The 18,314-nt window shown below is 34.5% G+C and overlaps 1 protein-coding gene across 28 annotated transcripts in view; it reads left to right on the top strand.

Annotated features, from left to right (window-relative positions):
* CACNA2D3 (calcium voltage-gated channel auxiliary subunit alpha2delta 3) overlaps positions 1-18,314 on the top strand; it is a 530,340-nt gene that overhangs the window by 500,942 nt on the left and 11,084 nt on the right. For 26 of the 28 annotated variants that reach the window (XM_080605848.1, XM_080605850.1, XM_080605851.1 and 23 more), the window contains 4 exons: positions 2,561-2,636; positions 6,202-6,254; positions 7,846-7,901; positions 11,293-11,404. In XM_080605848.1, coding sequence (XP_080461974.1) covers positions 2,561-2,636; positions 6,202-6,254; positions 7,846-7,901; positions 11,293-11,404 — 297 coding nt within the window. Of the gene's footprint in view, positions 1-3; positions 1,032-1,062; positions 1,109-2,560; positions 2,637-6,201; positions 6,255-7,845; positions 7,902-11,292; positions 11,405-18,314 lie in introns of those variants that run through there. The other 2 variants (XR_013955470.1, XM_080605875.1) reach the window with 2 other exon arrangements.

Raw genomic sequence — 18,314 nt, forward strand, 5'->3', positions numbered from 1 at the left:
CAGGTTGTTCCTGAACCAGAATCTTCACACTGGCAACACCTTCAAATATATGTAGTAAAGCTAAGCTTATTGTATCATCCACAGATGATATTAAAACATTTCCAAACAACAACAATTTTGCAGTGTTCCACAATGATTTTGAGATTTTTTCTTTTACAACTCTTCCCGTCTTCCATCGCTGAAAATTTTAGTATTTTTTCCCTGTTAAATGAACTTTTATTTAACTACACATCTTTTAATGTTTTTCTTCTTCTTCCTCATAATACGATCCTAGATTGCTGTCTACTCCCTATAATACAGTAAGATAATATAAAAAAATATAGCATGTTTATATTAATATTAGACACAATATTAATTGTATTTCTGAGTACATATTTCAGTCCATTCATGACTCTTTATCTTTGAGCATTTAAAGAAACTATTTATTACATTTTAATTTAACACTAACAAGTATAAGTATGGGAGGAGAGGGGAGGCTTCTTCCAAATATTCAACCTGAAGTTCAAAACACATTCCAAATGGCACTCTGTAATAACATTTGATTAACCCTTCTTAGCAGGGTAACGAGTCCGCAGATTGAACAAGTGGTTCTGGTGTATGAAACTGAAAGTTGAGAAAATGATTGCATTTTCAAATACCAAATAAATGGTCATCAAAGTTGTATTGAAAAACCTTTTACAAAGAATATAGGCAAAACTGAATATTATTCAACTTGTAACACTAGATATTGAATCAAGTAGGATGAGACCATATCATCCATATCCTTGAATACTTTGCAGAGAGCACATTAAAATCCTTAAACTATCCTTGTACATGCATTTAATCACTTGCTACCATCCCTAGTAGGTCTGTGTGGGCATACAACGTGATCCTTAACTGTAGAGAAATAAAATAGTCAACCAAGACTGGAAAGGCTGAGCTGTAGAGATTACCTTACAAGGGCTGCATTCTGACCAAGGGGGAAAAAAATAAAGGAAAAACATGGTAGGGAAAGTGGTGTATTACTGCATGCCATACAGGCAGCACAGCTTACACCATGTACTGCTCTGTTTGTCTTGGCAGATCTGTGTGCGCGGATCTGGCTGTGGGCGTGATTCTGCCAAAGATGGTCAGTGTTCAACTTACACCCATGTTTAGGTCTCTAGTTATGCGTTTGTCTACCATGTACCTCTCTCTGCCAGTCCACAAAACAATGGCTTCCTAGCCATTTCTACTCTGAATATAAGAATGAATAATGTAAGCAGTGTGACCATGTACTAAATGCTTAGTTGAAGCTGCGTGATCCAATATATTTAGATATTTTGCCTGTAAGCCAAAAAGAAAATATAGTGCATAATAAAGAAGCTTTTAGTGATGGTTGCTGTCACAAAATTAGATCAGAAAAATTATATACAGTTTCTACCACAACGGATTAAAACATTCTAATGGTACAGGTTGCAATGTTTCATGGCATACAGTGCAGAATGCCTTGTGGTAATGCATTTCATGACCTGGTTTTGGCAGCTTCTGGGACATCCTTTCTGTGGCTGAATTTGTGTCTTCATTTAGAAGCAAGGCACACATTGCAAAATGTTGAAGTCCCATCTCATACATCTTTAAGATATCTATGTCCAGCTGTGATCCCTTGTCCCTCTGATGATGCAAAAGTCAAATTGATATGTTCAAATAAAGCTAGTAACATTTATATATTTACACTTGTTGAAACTTATTAGCTTATTCTTTACATCTGCTACAGATGTTAAATGTTTTTTATGTGGATGGATGTAGTCTGTTAATTGTTCTATGGACAGACAGATCTAGAGAAATAATCACAATTCCATATACTATCTCCGAGTTCTGGATTTTACATTTAGATCTCTGAAGTGTGTCAATGATGAGTAAAATCACAAGCAGAAAGAAATTTCCTGTTTACTATGCATCTGAGGAGGCTTCTAGCATATGTTGATTACAGCAGGTACCTGAAATGGACTATTTTGCCCTCATGAAAAAATCCAAAAGTAAATCCATGCTGCTTCAATTGTCTATACCATGAATACATGGAAATTCCACTTCTCTCTTTGGAAGCAATGCCATGTTTTTACAAATTACTTATGCACTGAGGTGCTCGTAACTGCAGAAGTGTCATTTTGCCTTTACTGGAGTTTGAGTGGACTGTTGTGAGAAGCCCCTCAAATGCATAGGTTCTTTCACTTTCTGGGGCTAAATGTACCAATCTCAGTCCAGAACCAATTGTTTAAGCATCATGTTGAATGTGTATTCTCCTCCTCCTTGCATTGTTTATCTCATTATGTGTTACACTACGTGTATCTTCCCTGTTTTCTCCCAGTTATGCTTTTGCTTTGTTCTGATGTCTGATAAAATCCTTACAAAGTTTTCACACTGTTTCTTACCTTTATTCTCCTTCATGTGACGTGTATTTTAATGATCCCTTTCCCTCTTTTCCTTGCTGCAGTTACTTTTTTTTTCCTGTCTACTTTGTGGGCAGAGTGTTCCATATCATCATGTTTATTCCACTGTGTTTTCTCCTTTTAGTCAAGGAGTTTTCTGTTCTTCTCTGTAGAATTACACTTTATGACTACCAGGCCATGTGTAGAACAAACAAAGAGAGTAGCGACAGTGCCCATAGCTTACTGGACGTAAGTACAGTGAATTTTCTGAGCACCTTTCCATGCAATCATCAAAGAAAATCGTTGCAAATATCTCATGGCCATTGTAAGTCCATTATTTTAATTTTTAATTAAACACTTGCGTTTATCATAATACATACAAGGAATGGTTCATTATAAAAAACAAACAAAAAAACAGTGTGTTAAGCATTTTCAAGTTCAAGTACTTATGCAATCTTTTTTACACTGTACCCCCATTTCTGAGGTTCTGAGGAATGCCCATTGCACCATGTGAGTCCTCCTTCTCAGGACTTTGTAAACGGCTAGAGTGTGCTTTGTATGAGTGCCTGGAATCACGCATGCCTTTTCTATATGTAAAGACATACATGCATGCAAAAATGTAATTCAAATTTTAAATTGATTTTTTTTTTTAATATAAGAAAGGATAGGTTCATTGGCAAAGCATATAAGTAAATGATTTTTACGTTATTTTTTCCTAGTATTTAAAGATAACTTTTAAAGTAAAATTTCAATGATTATTTAAACCCTTTTTCTAACAATCAGCTCTGAATACAAACCATGTCCCTCTGCAAGGCCTGATTAGAGTCAAGCTGGGTCTTGCAAGGGCAACACATCCTTCTTTCCAAATCATATGTCTAGTTAATAACTCCATGGGCATTTTATAATCATTTGTATGTTTTAATGATTACTATAGTAATCTATCATTTAGAACTGCCAAAGCGTTAAATAAACTGTAGCTCTTGCATATTAAAAAGATTTTTTTAATAGCTGTTTTAGCATTAAAAATTATGTAAAGGCTGCAGCAAAATACTGTAGTAGTTTTACCAGTCTGGAAAAGTTATCTGATAGTATTTTTAAATAAACAGGGATCCAGCTAGAAAAAATAAGCCTAGGCGTAGTTACTGAAATTGTTGAGGAAATATCAAAATTCTGGCAACTTCTAAATATCTGTAAATGTATAGTTTCTGTGGTTTGTTTAATAATCATTTGCACTTTGGGATGCTTTCATTTACATATTTACATGACCACATGTTTTTTAAATACCTGCAAAATTGGATTTATTGCACTTGCCAGTCTGTTATCTAGTAAAGCCTGAACTTAAAAAAAGATTGGTATAATAATAAGTACCAGGCTGTGCAATGAGACTTACACTGTTGGTGAAATAGTACTGGATGCTGTGAATCCCAGTTGCATGAGAAATTGTAATATATCAAAATTGTTAGCAGCATCTTTCCATCCGAAGGCATGGAGTTTCAGCTCAGTTTGCAAGTATTCACGGCATGATCTTTCTTTATATTTTTTAAAGATATACAAACTCTTTTTTTAAACCTCAGGTGAGTTTTGTAAGGTTCAATGAGAAAAGACTGGCATAGCTTTGGTTAGTTCCCTATTTTTCTGTTGATTCAATCATTTCTAATAACCATGACTACAGAGAAAGTACAAAGAGAACGTGCATTAAAACATAGAGCTAGAGTCCCCAGAAGTATTTTTTTTTCTATTTTAATGCCACAATTTTGCACATATAGATCAGGTTATTACGAAGCATTCAGTACATTTTCTACATATGCAATGTGTTTGTTCACAAATATTTATAATTCCATTTGAGAATTATGGTTGTATACATACAGGAATAGATACATGGAGAAAAGTGAGACTCTTTAAAAAGTTCTAAAACTAATATTTTTCTTCATACTTTAAACAGTAGAGAAGTGGAGCATAGGCATCAAAGACTGTGTGATGTTAAAGGAACTCACAACATTTTCTCACAATTGTGGAAAGCAGGAGTCAGGGCTGGACCCCTGTATCTAGCACAGGTTTTTTAGGATGTGTAACTAACATGATACATTAGAGATGGACAAGATTTACAGATCATTTGTTCCATTTCTTTACCAGCATGGGATTCGTTCTTGAAAGGTAACCAGTTACTTTGTTATTTAGCATATTTTCTTGTTTAAAATTTTCCAAGTTCTGGATAGGTCTCTGTAGAACCACTTTGTTCTTTGCTGAGATATAAAGAGAGAATAAATCCTGTTGTGTATTTTGAGGGAACAGTCTTTGAGTGGGAAAGACTGTCTTAGTAAAATCACATTTCATGAGAATGCCTTTATATTGATGTAATGAAATATTTTTCCCACTAAAATTCCGAAACATTTACTCATTTTATATTCGTTATATTGAAATCTATTATTTTCAGATACATTGAAAGATTTTTTTCATTTTCTCATAGCTTTCATATTAAAAGTAATAGCTTTTTTTAATTCATAATGTATTTTACATTAAATATATCTTATTTATAAATATTAAATAAATATTCTTTTCCACTATATCACTTGGCATTATCAAAAGGAAGGTATGCAACAAAATTTTTAATTGCTTGTGTGGAAAATTTCAAGTTTTCTGATTTGGAACAAAAATAAATAAGATATCCCACAGAGCTGATTTTTTCTTTTTTCCTCTACATCTCTAGGCAAGGCTTGTAGCTTTTTCATCTTCTCCTGTAAGACCTTAGTAGGTGAAACCTATTTTCACCTTAATAGGTGAAACCCTTGATGGTCTCGAGCTTTCTGCATTCTGCTAGTTTGCTCTTTCAGCTTTTCATACCAGTGAATGATGTTTGTTCATTGGCTCTGGGAGTTACAGCTCTGCACGGCTGTGCCTTCTGAAAACTGTCACTGGCCAGTTACTGCCCTGCCAAAGGGCACTGCTTCCATAAGGTGCTCATTCAGCCAAGTAAAACATGATTTTAGACATCTGAGGAGTTCTGTTAAAGTCAGTATGACTGCTTGCATGTACTAAAATGCTCTGTTGATACGGAATCTGAAAAACGAATCTGCCAATTTTTATGCAGTTGAGAGACCCTAACACAAATGTTTCAGAAGACAAGGTTCTCCTTTCCAGATGTCTGAAAACTGACTTTTTTCCCTGAGATTCTTTCATAAATAATTAATCTTCCTGATATTCTTTTTTAAACAATAAAATACCCTTATTCATCCATATTATCCCTAAAATGTAGAAGTATTGTAAACATGGGATTTTAAAAGTATTTGCTTTGTTACGATCCAGAAAAACAGAGGGTGGAGAAAGAATCTTAAAAATTACTTACACTGCTTACAAGTGGGCCTTCAGTATGACACAGATGACTTCATTTAGGTAATACCAAATTTCAGAAGCTTTTCCCAGTCTAATTAGACTGAGATAATGAATGAACATTTACATTAAAGAGAGGCAAGTCTGAACTGCAGTCTGAGTAAAGCCCTTATTATCTACCGGAGCTGTTCCTTCAGCAATAGCCTGGGAAATAGGAACCCCTAGAGGTTAAATATTTAACAATCACTTGCAAAACTTTCCTTTTCAAGCTGATAATCTATGTGTCTGACCAACCACATTAAAAGGAAATTTCATTACTATATATTTTAATATTTGTTGTAATATTTTCTTTCATAAAAAAGTTATTCTTTTTCTCATGCTATCCATGCATTTGAATATCCATAACATTGCTTTTATGTGAATAATTCAGTTAAGATATAAATACTGCATATTTTGCCTTTTTATTAAATGAGTTGCTTCTCTTCAGCCTTATAATGCCTTCTTTGCTGCGGTAAAATGGATTATGACTGAGCTTGTCTTGTAAGTAAATTTTATCAAGAACTTCACAAATATTTATACAAATTAATGAGTATTTATACTTTTAAATACTTAATGAACATTTGTACTTCTTGCCTTTTACATCTATTGTGCTGTTTTTCTTGTATTATTTTTAATTCAGTAATAGTTCTCAATGTTTGGCAGTCCAACTTAGCATTGTTAAAATCTGAAGAAATTCTAGCTATATGAATGCACAGTTGCACTTTTATTATGTTATTCATGGTCTTCACTTATATCTGTATGTCTTTGCTTAGTAAGTCTAGCAGATTGCAATATACAGACTAAATTTATTATTGTGGTTACTGTTAAATTTAACATAAATGCCTGGCTGTTTGTAATGCTGCTTGGGTGGGCTGTTGTCAATATAGCAAACTGTTAGAGTGATTCATTGTGGTGTTTGTCATTTCATGAATTTCTGTAAGATGGACCCTTTACAGCATATGCCACTTAAGGTGTACTCTGTAGATTATATTGATTTTTTTTTTATCTTGTATAATTCTTCTAGCAATTTAAGTTAATGCATAATGAGCCTTGCCTTTAAGAGAGTTTGTCTGAGAAATCACAGAGCAATATCATATGAGGAGGAAGCCTTAAATGCATTTTGTTATTAATCTATTTGTTTTATTATTGTGTTTACCAGAGAGCAGAGTTGCAGATTGAAGTGAATTTTATCTGCATTGAAATAGATATAATTTTTTTCTTGTAGTCATTTTGTTTTAATTGCAAATTAAATGATCTTTCTTCAGAATTTGTGATAAGAGTTAAGGTGAATTAACTGGCCAGAGTACAGAAATTGATCTTACATGCAGCTTTCAAAGTAAATATCAGGAAAAGAAATCACGTTAAAATCAGACTGATGCAAGCCATAACTACTTCAAAAATTTTAAGAAACTTTCTGTGATTACAAATACTGTCGTTTCATGTTCCTATGATAAACTGGATGTTGGTTTTATATTCTTTACACTCACACTGACTGACAGACTGGTATGTTTCAGTCCATGCTTCAGAGTAAATTGCAGTATTTTTAGTTGAGAAAATGCATTCTCTACACGTCTAGTTAGAGCTGGATAGACGCTGGTTAATCAGTCTTTGCCACTCCTAGGAATAAAAAGAGTTTTATTATTTTAAATCCAAAAGTAATGCTAGGAATTATTTTATGTGTACTCTTGTATGGTAGCCAGAACAGTTACAAACATATGGCATTTTACTGGACAGTCAAAATACACTGCATGCTGAAGAAGAGCTTTCAATAATGTTCAACAGTAAAAATGCTGTATGCTGCTGTGCACTGAGAATTTTAATGGAGACCAGATAAGAATAAGAATGCTGCTTAGTAGTAGATTAATCTGTGATTTATTGATTAATTTCAGAATGAATTCTCAATGGTAAGGTACAACACAGTGAAAATACGAGAGTAGCAGAAGTTGATTACCCCAGAATTATACTAGCCACATGAATTTCAGTTCTAAATTAACTTTTATTTAGAATAGGATTAATGGTATCAAACTACAGGCAATTTAGTGTTTCGAAAATATTCTGTGGGATAATTTGAAATATCTAATCATTTCTGTAGGTTCCTTGTGGAGTTTAATCTATGCAGTTGGTGGCACTCTGATCTAACAGCAAAAGGTAAGTGTAATATACATATATATATATATTTTTTTAATTTAGATGTAAATATTTTTTTAGATTAAATAATAGACTTCTGTTAAAATTGGTTTGTCTCTCATTTAAGCATCCTTTTCTTTTTTTAATGTTTTCCAAAATATAAGATAATTAAGATATTTGGATAACCAGAGTGCTTGTGTGCACTTTAGGAATACAGTACACTACTGTAATAGACAAGTTAAAATAGTAAATAATGATTTTTTCTACAATGTTTCCCTTCATTCCAAAGCAATCTTTATGAATAAAGCAATTACACTAGCCTTTTTCTGATTATACTATTTATTTTTTCCTGGGGCTATTATGACATGTAGGAAGTTCTTGTGCTGGAGAATACAATTTCAACTAAATTCCAAAGGAACATGGTCATTTCAGTATAATTTCATAAGGAGATAAGTTTTAAAACTTAAGATAGTAAATTTTTTACACTTTGATTTTTAAACAAGAGAGGTTAAAAGTATATATTTTTAATCTTCCTAATCAAAATATTTAAAAACAAAAAAATCTGGATTTATAAAAATTCAGTTTACTCAAACGATATTTTAAAATGTTGAGGCCTCATCTGAAATAATAATGATATTTTAGCCATAAATAATAAATCTTCTCCTAAGGAATGGAAGTTTTGAATTTCAGCTGCCTCCTATATTTTAGCTGAATTTTAATGACATTTTGGAAGTGTTGCTCAAAAGTAAGGGGCTAATATGCATCTGTGCTATTCAATTAGCTACTTCATAAGCCAGTTGTGCAGCATGCCCTTGACTGGTATAATGATTTAAAGTGAATTCTTCAGCTTCCTATTTGCAGTTTTCTATATTCTTCAACAAGGCAGGAGATAAAATTGTTACTTTAGATTTTAATTCCTATTTACATTGACTGGATACTAGGCTGTCTTTATGCCAGAATAAGATCCTGAAAAAAGTTAGAAGAGTTAGAGTATGGGGAAAATGGAACACCCTGATGCCCTGGAATATTCCAGTGTCCTCTATAGTAATAAAATGTTGGAACTCTTCTAGAAAAAAAAATAATAAAAAAAATTACATATATATATATGTAGATATATATAGATATATAAACTGTCCTAAGAGCAACTGGACAGTGTGGCAGTAAGTGGCAGAGCACTTGCAGCACTTGTCAGCTTCTGCCTAACATGTTTTAAATGCTATGTAGGGGGAAAGGGAGGCTGAGATGGGTGTCTGCTGGAGGTGAAGATTTGATAAGAGCCTTCTGGAAATTGACGTGCATCGACTTAGTGTAGTGTTTCCCCTGCTGATGGAAACTACACTGCATTGCAAAGCTGAAGCCATTTCTTCTGATACATGAACAGTCTGTTGTAGATTGGATGCACATATACAAACAGCTCTATGTGAACCAGCTAGTCACCATTTGCTTTTCGGGCTGCTTCATAATCAGAAGTTTCTACATGAGTCTTCTAAAAACCAAGAGTAACATCCCAGTGATGTCCCTAAAGGTGATGAAAAATGTCTCACACTTATGGCTGTGAAGGACGCTAAGGTTTGCTGTGCTAGCCCCAGGAAAGGCAGAACTGTCCCTTACATCTGAAGAGGAATGGCAGTTATGCCAGTCTTAGAGCCTGGTGCTTGTATAACAGTGCAAAGCAGCCTGAGTAGGAAATGGGTGACTTTTTTCAATGTTTTTTACAAGTGTACTGTACAAATATGCTGTGATATATCCTGACATGAATATCCAATGGCACTTGCATTGTATGCTAGGGAAAACATCCTTTAAGGGCAGCATCCCTCTTCGTCTCATAAAAATAAATGTCTGTTTAGAGCACTACACATTATGAAAATTCAAGAGCATCCCCACACAGCTGCCAATTTACCAAACCCCAGTAGGAAAAGCACTCCTGCACAAGGTCCTGTAATGTCAATCACATTTGTAAATGTGAGGAAGAAGCTGACATCCTACACCTTGGGCAACCCCACCATCTTCTGGACTCTAAAGAGGGTCTGAAAATCTGAGACTGGTGTCAGGCTGGTCTGCCATTTCTGACAGCCTCTTTGTTATATGAATCTTATGTTGATACAAGTGAGAGTAGACCCAAAATTACAGATGAGGTAAATTTTGGCCATTCTTAGCAACACAGAAAGAGAAAAGAAGAGAAGGAAGAAGGTACAGTAGAACTAGTCAGATAATTTTTACAAAAATGCTAACTTGTTAAAGTTAGTTCCATAACGGAAACATCAGAAATAACTTTTCTGACCAGCTTTAGTACTTTTCTTGAGGTACTATTTGGGGGAATATTTATTTTAATTATATACAAAAATAAGAATAGTTCGGAAATGTGCATCCTAGTGCTTGATTGCAGATGTGGTTTTGGTCATTCCCCTGCCACTGTGTAACAGATACACCACTGGCTCTCAAACAGATTGTCTCTAATGGAAGATCTGTGGAGTCCCAGAGCCTGTTTAGTGTAATCTATTTTTGTCATACTTGGTCTTGTTTTCTCACTTAGCAATTAGTTTAAGATAGCCTTAACATTTGTGCTGATGTGCAAGTGTGTTAAGGAAGACTGAAGCGTTGGAGAGGAAAAAGAAAGGGAATGAGAGAGAGACACTGCCCAACAGATACATCAGCGTGAGAGTCAGAAGAGCTGCCTTCAGTTCCCAGCTCTGCTACTGTCCTGTAGTTTGACCTTGAGCCAGTCACACTGTTTCCTTGTACCTTGATTTCCCAAGCTTTAAGGCATAAATAGTGTCACTTCCTTCTCCCTTGCACTGTTTCGGCAAAAGGGCTTTGGACAAAAAGCATTATGGAGCCTTTATTATTACTATTTTGGGAAGCAGATTACAAGCATTAGTTCTGGATAAGGTAATGCTTCTGTCCCCTACCCACAGAGTTATTTTAACTGCTGAAAGTCTCTAAAGATCCCCAAGTAGTAATCCAAAAAAGTATTTTGGCTTCAGTAAAATCTACTACAATTTAGTTATCAAATACATGTAAACACCCATAGTTAATAAGTTAGTGATGCACAACATCACTGAAATAAAAACAACAGTAAGTCCATCCCAAATCCACAGAAAAAAGAAAGAATAAAAAACTTGTGCATAAACATGAAAAAAAAAAAAAGGCTGGCAAAGGCTAAACCATGAATAACTACTTTAACAGTTATGTGTTACTAAATTACATTCCATGGATAAACTTTTTTTTTTCTTTTAATTGAAAAAAAATAGTGTTATGCACTGCCTAGGAAATCTCACAGGGTGGCAGAAGCTGAGTAACATTTCCATTCTCTGTGAGCTCTGTAATACAGCATCTCATCTTGTTCAGAATTTTGTATGCTGTTCTTCCCATGTTAACATCAAGATTTTTTTTTTTTTTGCTATGCCTATAGCGCAGAGATTGAAACAAACCCTAGAGCCCTGTGATACTGAATATCCAGCTTTTGTTTCCGAACGCACTATAAAGGAGACCACGGGGAATATTGCTTGCGATGACTGTTTCAAGTAAGCCCTTTCAATTTTTTTTATACAACTGTTTGTGACAAAGAAGTAAAACTGAATTATCCAAGGTTTATGTTAAAGAATGTACAAGTATGTTATGTTTTATCTTAAATAATGACCTCTGTCAGGGTGTCATTTCTCTTATTCTAGGGGTCATTTAGAAGTTTGATACTCTTAAATTAAAGCAGTGACTGTTGTTTTCTTTTAACAATGTAAAACCAGTAGAGACTTTTGCTAATTTCAAAGAATAGTGAAGTGTTCTCCTGGAAACAAGCAGCATTCTAAGGGCAAGTTCTGCAAAGGTTTAGATACAGAGAATGTTGTACTGTTAGTTCTCCTACACAGGAGTGAAACCCTGCTGGATAGGTTACAAGTTCCCCTGTGGTATGGTGAGATCTGGTTGTTTTGCTCGCATGCCAAACATGTTTCCTGCTTAGAACTGCTAGGCTGAAAGACTGGGAGAGGATTAAACCTATCCTGCAAACTTTCATTGCACGGAAGCTGAGTTAGTAGCAACAAATCTCACGTGTCAGTGCTGTAACCTTGTCAGTTCTGCCAGTGCTACTGTAAAGTCACTCCTCATAGGGTTAAAAGAAGACATATTTACAGTAATAATTTGTCTATTAATATAAATGTCCAGAAGAATTTATAAATCAATCAAAAATTGTTAAAACTGTCCCCTTCCAGACTAAATCAACATGCAATTAGCAAACAAAGGTGAAAACTTCTTCTCTTTGAAGTTAATAGGTACGCTTCTGGATTTGCTCCTAAATTTTCTCTTCAATATCTTGTTTTAGAACAGGAAATAAGAGTAAGTAGATTGGAGATATATTTTAAGTGCTAATAGTCACTTAATTTGCTGCTGAACAACTTCTAATTAAAAGGAAATTATTAATGTCTCATGTGAATAATTCTTCTTACATGGTCTTGTGAGATAGAAGCACAAGTGCTTTTTAAATTGATCCGAGGGAACCCTTTAAGTGTAACAATAGGTCCCACTAACTGAAAAAGGACAAACTCAACAAAATCAAGCTATGACTTTTCCACTTGACATATCAAATACAATGTATATTACACTGCTATGGATGCTTGTGCCAGCTTTGTAGAGTTCAAGCAGCTTTGTGATCATTTAGTGGGGGATTACTGAGAAGTTGTATAACAAATTATCATATCTCTCATGATTAAATATTGCAAACCGTCATGTCTCCATGAAAACAAGATTAATTTAACAGGACTAGGTTTTCTCAAAGGAATACAGATTTCAGTCTGTCTTCTTAGGTAACTTCAGGTCAAAGGAAATAACTTTCAAAAATAACACAATTCTGAAATGCTTGGACAGCGCTGAGTTGGAAACTGAGTTTAGTGAAAATTATAGTATTTCAAAATAATGCACTAAGATCTTTTTCATAGAAAAACATTTTGTGTTCCACAGTGGAACAAAAAAAAAAAAAAAGGAAAAAAAAAAGAAAACCCTGTAAGATACAAACTGATATCAAGGCACCCATTATTTTTCTCCACAAGCAATGACAAAACCTAAAGAAATAATCCAGAAGAACCATTAGATTCTCATGGGAAAGTTCTTCATTATACCATTTACCCACTGTCATTAACAATCTACAAATTGGATCTAAGATTGCAGACTGCATTAGATTCCAAATATTTTTGTTATAACCCAGGACACTTTCCCGCAGAACAGCTAAGGACTTTGACCCAAAAGTCCTTTGTAGACCTACATCTTCTGACACAGTTTTCTATTTCGTGGCCTCAGTATCAATAAATATTTTTACAAGCAAGTGTATTGCTTAATACTTATAATTCAAGAATGATGAGCTCAATGACTCAGAATTAGGGTTCAGCTTTATATGCAGAGTCTTAAACTGACGCTGTGTTCTGCTCATCATCTATTGCGTACTGGGGGCTCAATTCAGATCCCATTGAGACAGTGGAATTATTTTATGCGCCCTCTTTGGATTGTGTTATAGATTAATCTGTTTATGATGTATACCTGCAAATCTTGATTGCAAATAGAAGAAGAGGTATGTAAATATTTAGCTGAATATGCATGCACTCTAATATTGCAGGCTTACCATTTCGTTTCAAGGACACTCTAGAAAAAGTCAGTATTCTGTGAACAGGTTTGCAACCAAAAGTTGTGCAAATACTCTGCTGCAAGGAAGTTTGTGTCACAAGTTATTTGTTCAAGTCACTGTCTTTCTTTCCTACAGTGTCAGGCACAGTAGAGCCCTTGTCTGAGTAAGGAGTGTAAAAGCAGTTGCATAGTAGAAGTGAAAATTATGACTGCTGTTAATTGAAACCATATAATGTTACTTAGATAACATTTTGGAGTACAGATACTATGTTATTGCTAACAAAGTCACAGTCATAGTCAACAAGGTCACATGGTGAGAGTCAAAGGCTCAGTCTGATTCAGTACTGGATGTGCTGTTACTGGTCTTGTAGGAATACTCAGCACTTCACAGTGCTTAATCCAAGGGGAACAGTTACCAACTGTAGTTATGAAAACTAAACCTTGTTCATATAAATGTTTCCAATCCTAGCATTTCATGATGGGTGCTTAGATTTAAAATATCCTCACAAATAAATGACACTCAGTAAAAAGGACTGCATGTTAATTACTTCATAAATAGCTGGCTCACCTTTGCAAGCCATCTCTGAAAACTTATTCAGGCAATGGAAGAGAACCTATAAACTGAAGTGGACTTAAGTCAGGCACTAAATATATACAGACATATAAAATATACTCTGTATATGTAAACTTATCTCTTACTAGCAGAAAATAAATACTACTTTGAGATAATTGGCAATGTTTAAAACTGATTTTCAAAAATATAGGTTTTATTAAGAAAGCAGGAGCCTAAAAGAAAATAAGAATTAACGTAAGAATGTCATTAGGGTCAGGGTTTGGCTGTCCAACCCTGTAATTTTTTGTTATTCAATATCCCAACGATTATTAAATTAATCTGTTATTTAAACAGCAATCAAAAACAAGTCAACCCACATTTTCTAAGCACTGTCAACAAAAGAGAAAAACTAGGATTCTTTAAAAATCTGAAATGCTTTCATGTTTTCCAGTAAGCTATTCCCTTTTATAGGAAAAGAAGAAAAAAAAAAAAGAAAGGAGGGGGGAGGTACATCAGAAAACTCAGATGATAGACTGTTAAATGTTCCATGGCAGCTTCAGTACTCGAAATAGTTAATTGCCAAAGAGAAATTCTTTTTTATCAATGTTGACTGGCGCTCTTTCTGTTGAGTCAGAAAGATACTAATGCCAAAGACCCTTAGTGTAGGTTTTAAAGATGTTCTGCTGTTCAGAGATGTGTTTTTGATTAGGCATTAGATTTGAACTCTTTGGCTAAATAAGCATCTCAATGCTTTTGCAGTGTTGTGAGGTATTGCCCCAGTATGTTAGCCAATTTTTAATGCAAGTATGTCAACCAAAATTCTCCAGCGGCTCTCACCAGTTACATGACCAGTTTTTGCCGTTTGCTACTCTCAGTGTTGCAGAGTTTAAAAAGCACTAAAAATTATGTTTTGTTGTTATAAATTAGAATGGACGATAGCTGTTATGATATCTGACCAGAAAAAGATGCCTGATATTTTTAGTATATCTATTCATCCATTTTTAGAACAAACAGGAAGGAAAAAAAAAAGTTTTCTCTCATTGCAAATCTAATTTTCACATGAAAATTCTGATATTTTTGTTTAGTTTCATTCATATTTATAAATACCATTAATTTTACCATTAACTCAGGCAGCTATGAGAGTGGGTATAGATCATCTGTAAACACAGCAACTTACTCATCAAAATACTTGATGGATTTAAATATTAAGTATGTATTAGAATTTCAAAGTTGAATTGAGTGCATGGTGCCAAATTTGCATGTGCAACTCTAGAAACTATGGATATAGAAATCAGGCAGCAGTTGCAAAGTCAGATGTTTAAAAATCTGCCCTTTTAACTTCTCTTCATGTGTGATAATATACTGGACCTCAGTGCAGTTCAAGAATCTGGCAATACATCCATTGACCCCAAAACCAAAGCCCCCTTCTATTTCAGTTGCAGTAATTGTGGTTGCACAAGGTGAATACCATAAACTTGAAGAAGTAGTTTTGTTCCTAGTTGATTCTTTGTGCACAGACTTAAAACACAAAATAAAGAGAAAAGTAAATACCAGAAAGGTATATGCTCACTAGGGAAGCAAGGAAATATGTAGCTACAATCATCCTAACTCAGGGAAAGACTTTTGCACTTGTCTTAATTATGCAAGATGAAAAGTATTTCCTTTACTATGTTGTATACTTCATGAAAATTAATTGTTAAATTAGTAGGAATTGCTCAATTGATTAAACACTGTCCCATGTACTATATATTTGCCCCATTGCATTGTTAGTAAGCAGACAATTATCTGACAGGGAAGATGATCAATAAAACAGATGACTTGTCTTGCTTTCTTTAGAGGCTGAGAATTGTGTTCTGTTCATTGTCAATAAGAAGAGATAAATGATGGTGGAATTATAGTTCATGATGACGCTGAACCCTTTGTGTAGATTTCTAATGGCAAATTTAAGACTTGTCCACTGATTGCACTTATTTGGCAGTAACAGATAAATAACGATGCAAATTAGATTCAGATTGTTCAGGGCATGAGTATATCGGTGTCAGGAATAGTGTAATCTGTAGACATTAAAATGGTAATAGTTTTTAAAAACCACTTAATCTTGAGCTATGCCATCATTTGCTAAAATGTTTCTGCATTTTTTGATCGTAGAAGCTTGCCAAACTGCTGTACTTGATCGTGTTTAAAATGTGTAAATAAATATGCAGTTCAATTTCCCATGAAATAAATAATCATTTGCCTTTTCAGATGTAGTTAGTTTACTTCTAAACAAATCAGCTTGCCACATAAAACAAGCAAAGCATCAAGGGCCAATTTCTTCTCATTCAGAGCTCTATATACATGCATCAGAATATCCCTGTAGATTTCCTAGAGTAGTTTGGGCAGTAAATTATTATCAGTCTTCTACAAGACATTTTAGGTTGTATTCATTTTACCATATCCATCTTATATGACCCTGAAGCAAATGTTCCCTATATTTCGCCACACTTTATTTTTAGATTGTGTGTTTTATATGGCTGTTTTTTCAGCAACCATGTCAAGTTCACATGTGATACCATATAAATAAATGGTTTTGACCTATGCCCATGTTGAGCCAAAGGTATGCTATAGTCACACTGGTGATCTTGACGATGGTGAACAGATTTTAATCTCTAAGAGCTTTACTTATATGTTCATTGAAGTCAAGGAGCATCTTAAAGGGAAACAGCATTCCACATACTTCAGTAGCTAATTCTTGAAGTCTCAAGAGTCAAAATTGTGTCTATGGAGTCATCTTGCACCTCTGTTTTGAAATCAGGATCTTCCAGACTTTCAGAATATTTATCAATGTTAGAAAGTGTTTGGAGCAACATTAATATTGGAAGAACCTTGTAGTAGCCGAAGCCCCCAAACTCCATGAGATCCCGAAAGATCGGTTTCTGCTCTTCCCTAAAAAAAAATTAATAAAGTATCAAATTATGCAATCTGGTCTAGTGGAATTGTTTACTAAAGGTTTTTATACTTAGTGTAAAATCCTATATCATGTTACCAACACGTCTCCAATGTGTATGCTGACTAATTTCCTCTTTATTCCAAAAGCAACAGTGATTATACTGTTTGTCATGGAGGTGCAATTTAAAGTCACCATATGGGTAATTTTATCTTTACCCTTGATAATGTATATTTTGAATGACCAGTTCAGGAAACACTGTAAATTACTATTTTCATTTAAGAAAATAGGTGTATGAAATAATAGGACATGATATCCATGTTACCAGGAAGGTCTGTGCCTGACAGTCATTAGTTTAACAATCCTTTGGACAGTTGTCAACACTTTATTTTTTTTTAAGGCAAAGATTTTTAATATTCCTTCTTTGTTTTGGACCCTTTTTAATGTGTTAGTTGAATTCAGTGTTATAGCTGCATATACACGGAATAGCACCTAGCATTGGAGATAGCCTTTCATTATTATTCTCAATTTCTGTTTATATCAAAGTTTTCCAAAAGGAATCAAAACCTTGGAGTTTGCTTGTCTAGTTGACAAAGCCATGCACATCTCTATTTGCTAATTCAGACTCTGTCTCTCCATTTGTTTGGCATTGTAGTGGTCATGAAAAATCTAGAGAATAAAAAAAATCACTATGGATCAAAGGATAAAAAGTATATTTAATGTGAAAAAAATAAAATAATTAACCAGAGTAATCTCTTTTCAAACATCATTTTGATGGTAAGGAATATGTACTGAATGAAATGAGGATTCCACAGAAAGTAGAGAAAGATAAGGAAATGTACAGTGGTCTTTTCTTGCAGTTGTGTACAACTTTTTCATAAGGAAACTTCATAGCACTGACAATGTGGTCCATCTGTAAGTACTATAAAATCTTGGAGATGCATTGGGCAGCTTCCTAGCAATTCAGTCCATTGATGTTTTCATCTCCTATGAAGAAAGAATGAGAGAGCTGGGAATGTTCACCCTGAAGAAAAGGTGGCTCTGGGGGGACCTCATTGGAGCTTATCAATGTGTTTTTTTTTTTAAAAAAAAAGATGGAGAGCAACTTTTTGCTTGGGCAGATAACAATATGACAAGAGGGAATGGTTTTAAACTGAAAGAGGGGAGATTTTAATTAAATGTTAGGTGGATATTCTTCACTCAGAGAGTGGTGAGGCACAGGAACAGGTTGCCTAGAGAAGTTGTGGATGCCCGATCCCTGAAGGTGTTCAAGGCCAGGTTGGATGAGGCCCTTGGCAGCGTGATCTGTTGGGTGGTATCCCTGCCCATTGCAGAGGGGTTGGAA

The sequence above is a fragment of the Anser brachyrhynchus genome (assembly GCF_964034855.1).
Source record: "Anser brachyrhynchus genome assembly, chromosome: 10".
NCBI classification, from domain to species: Eukaryota; Metazoa; Chordata; class Aves; order Anseriformes; family Anatidae; genus Anser; species Anser brachyrhynchus.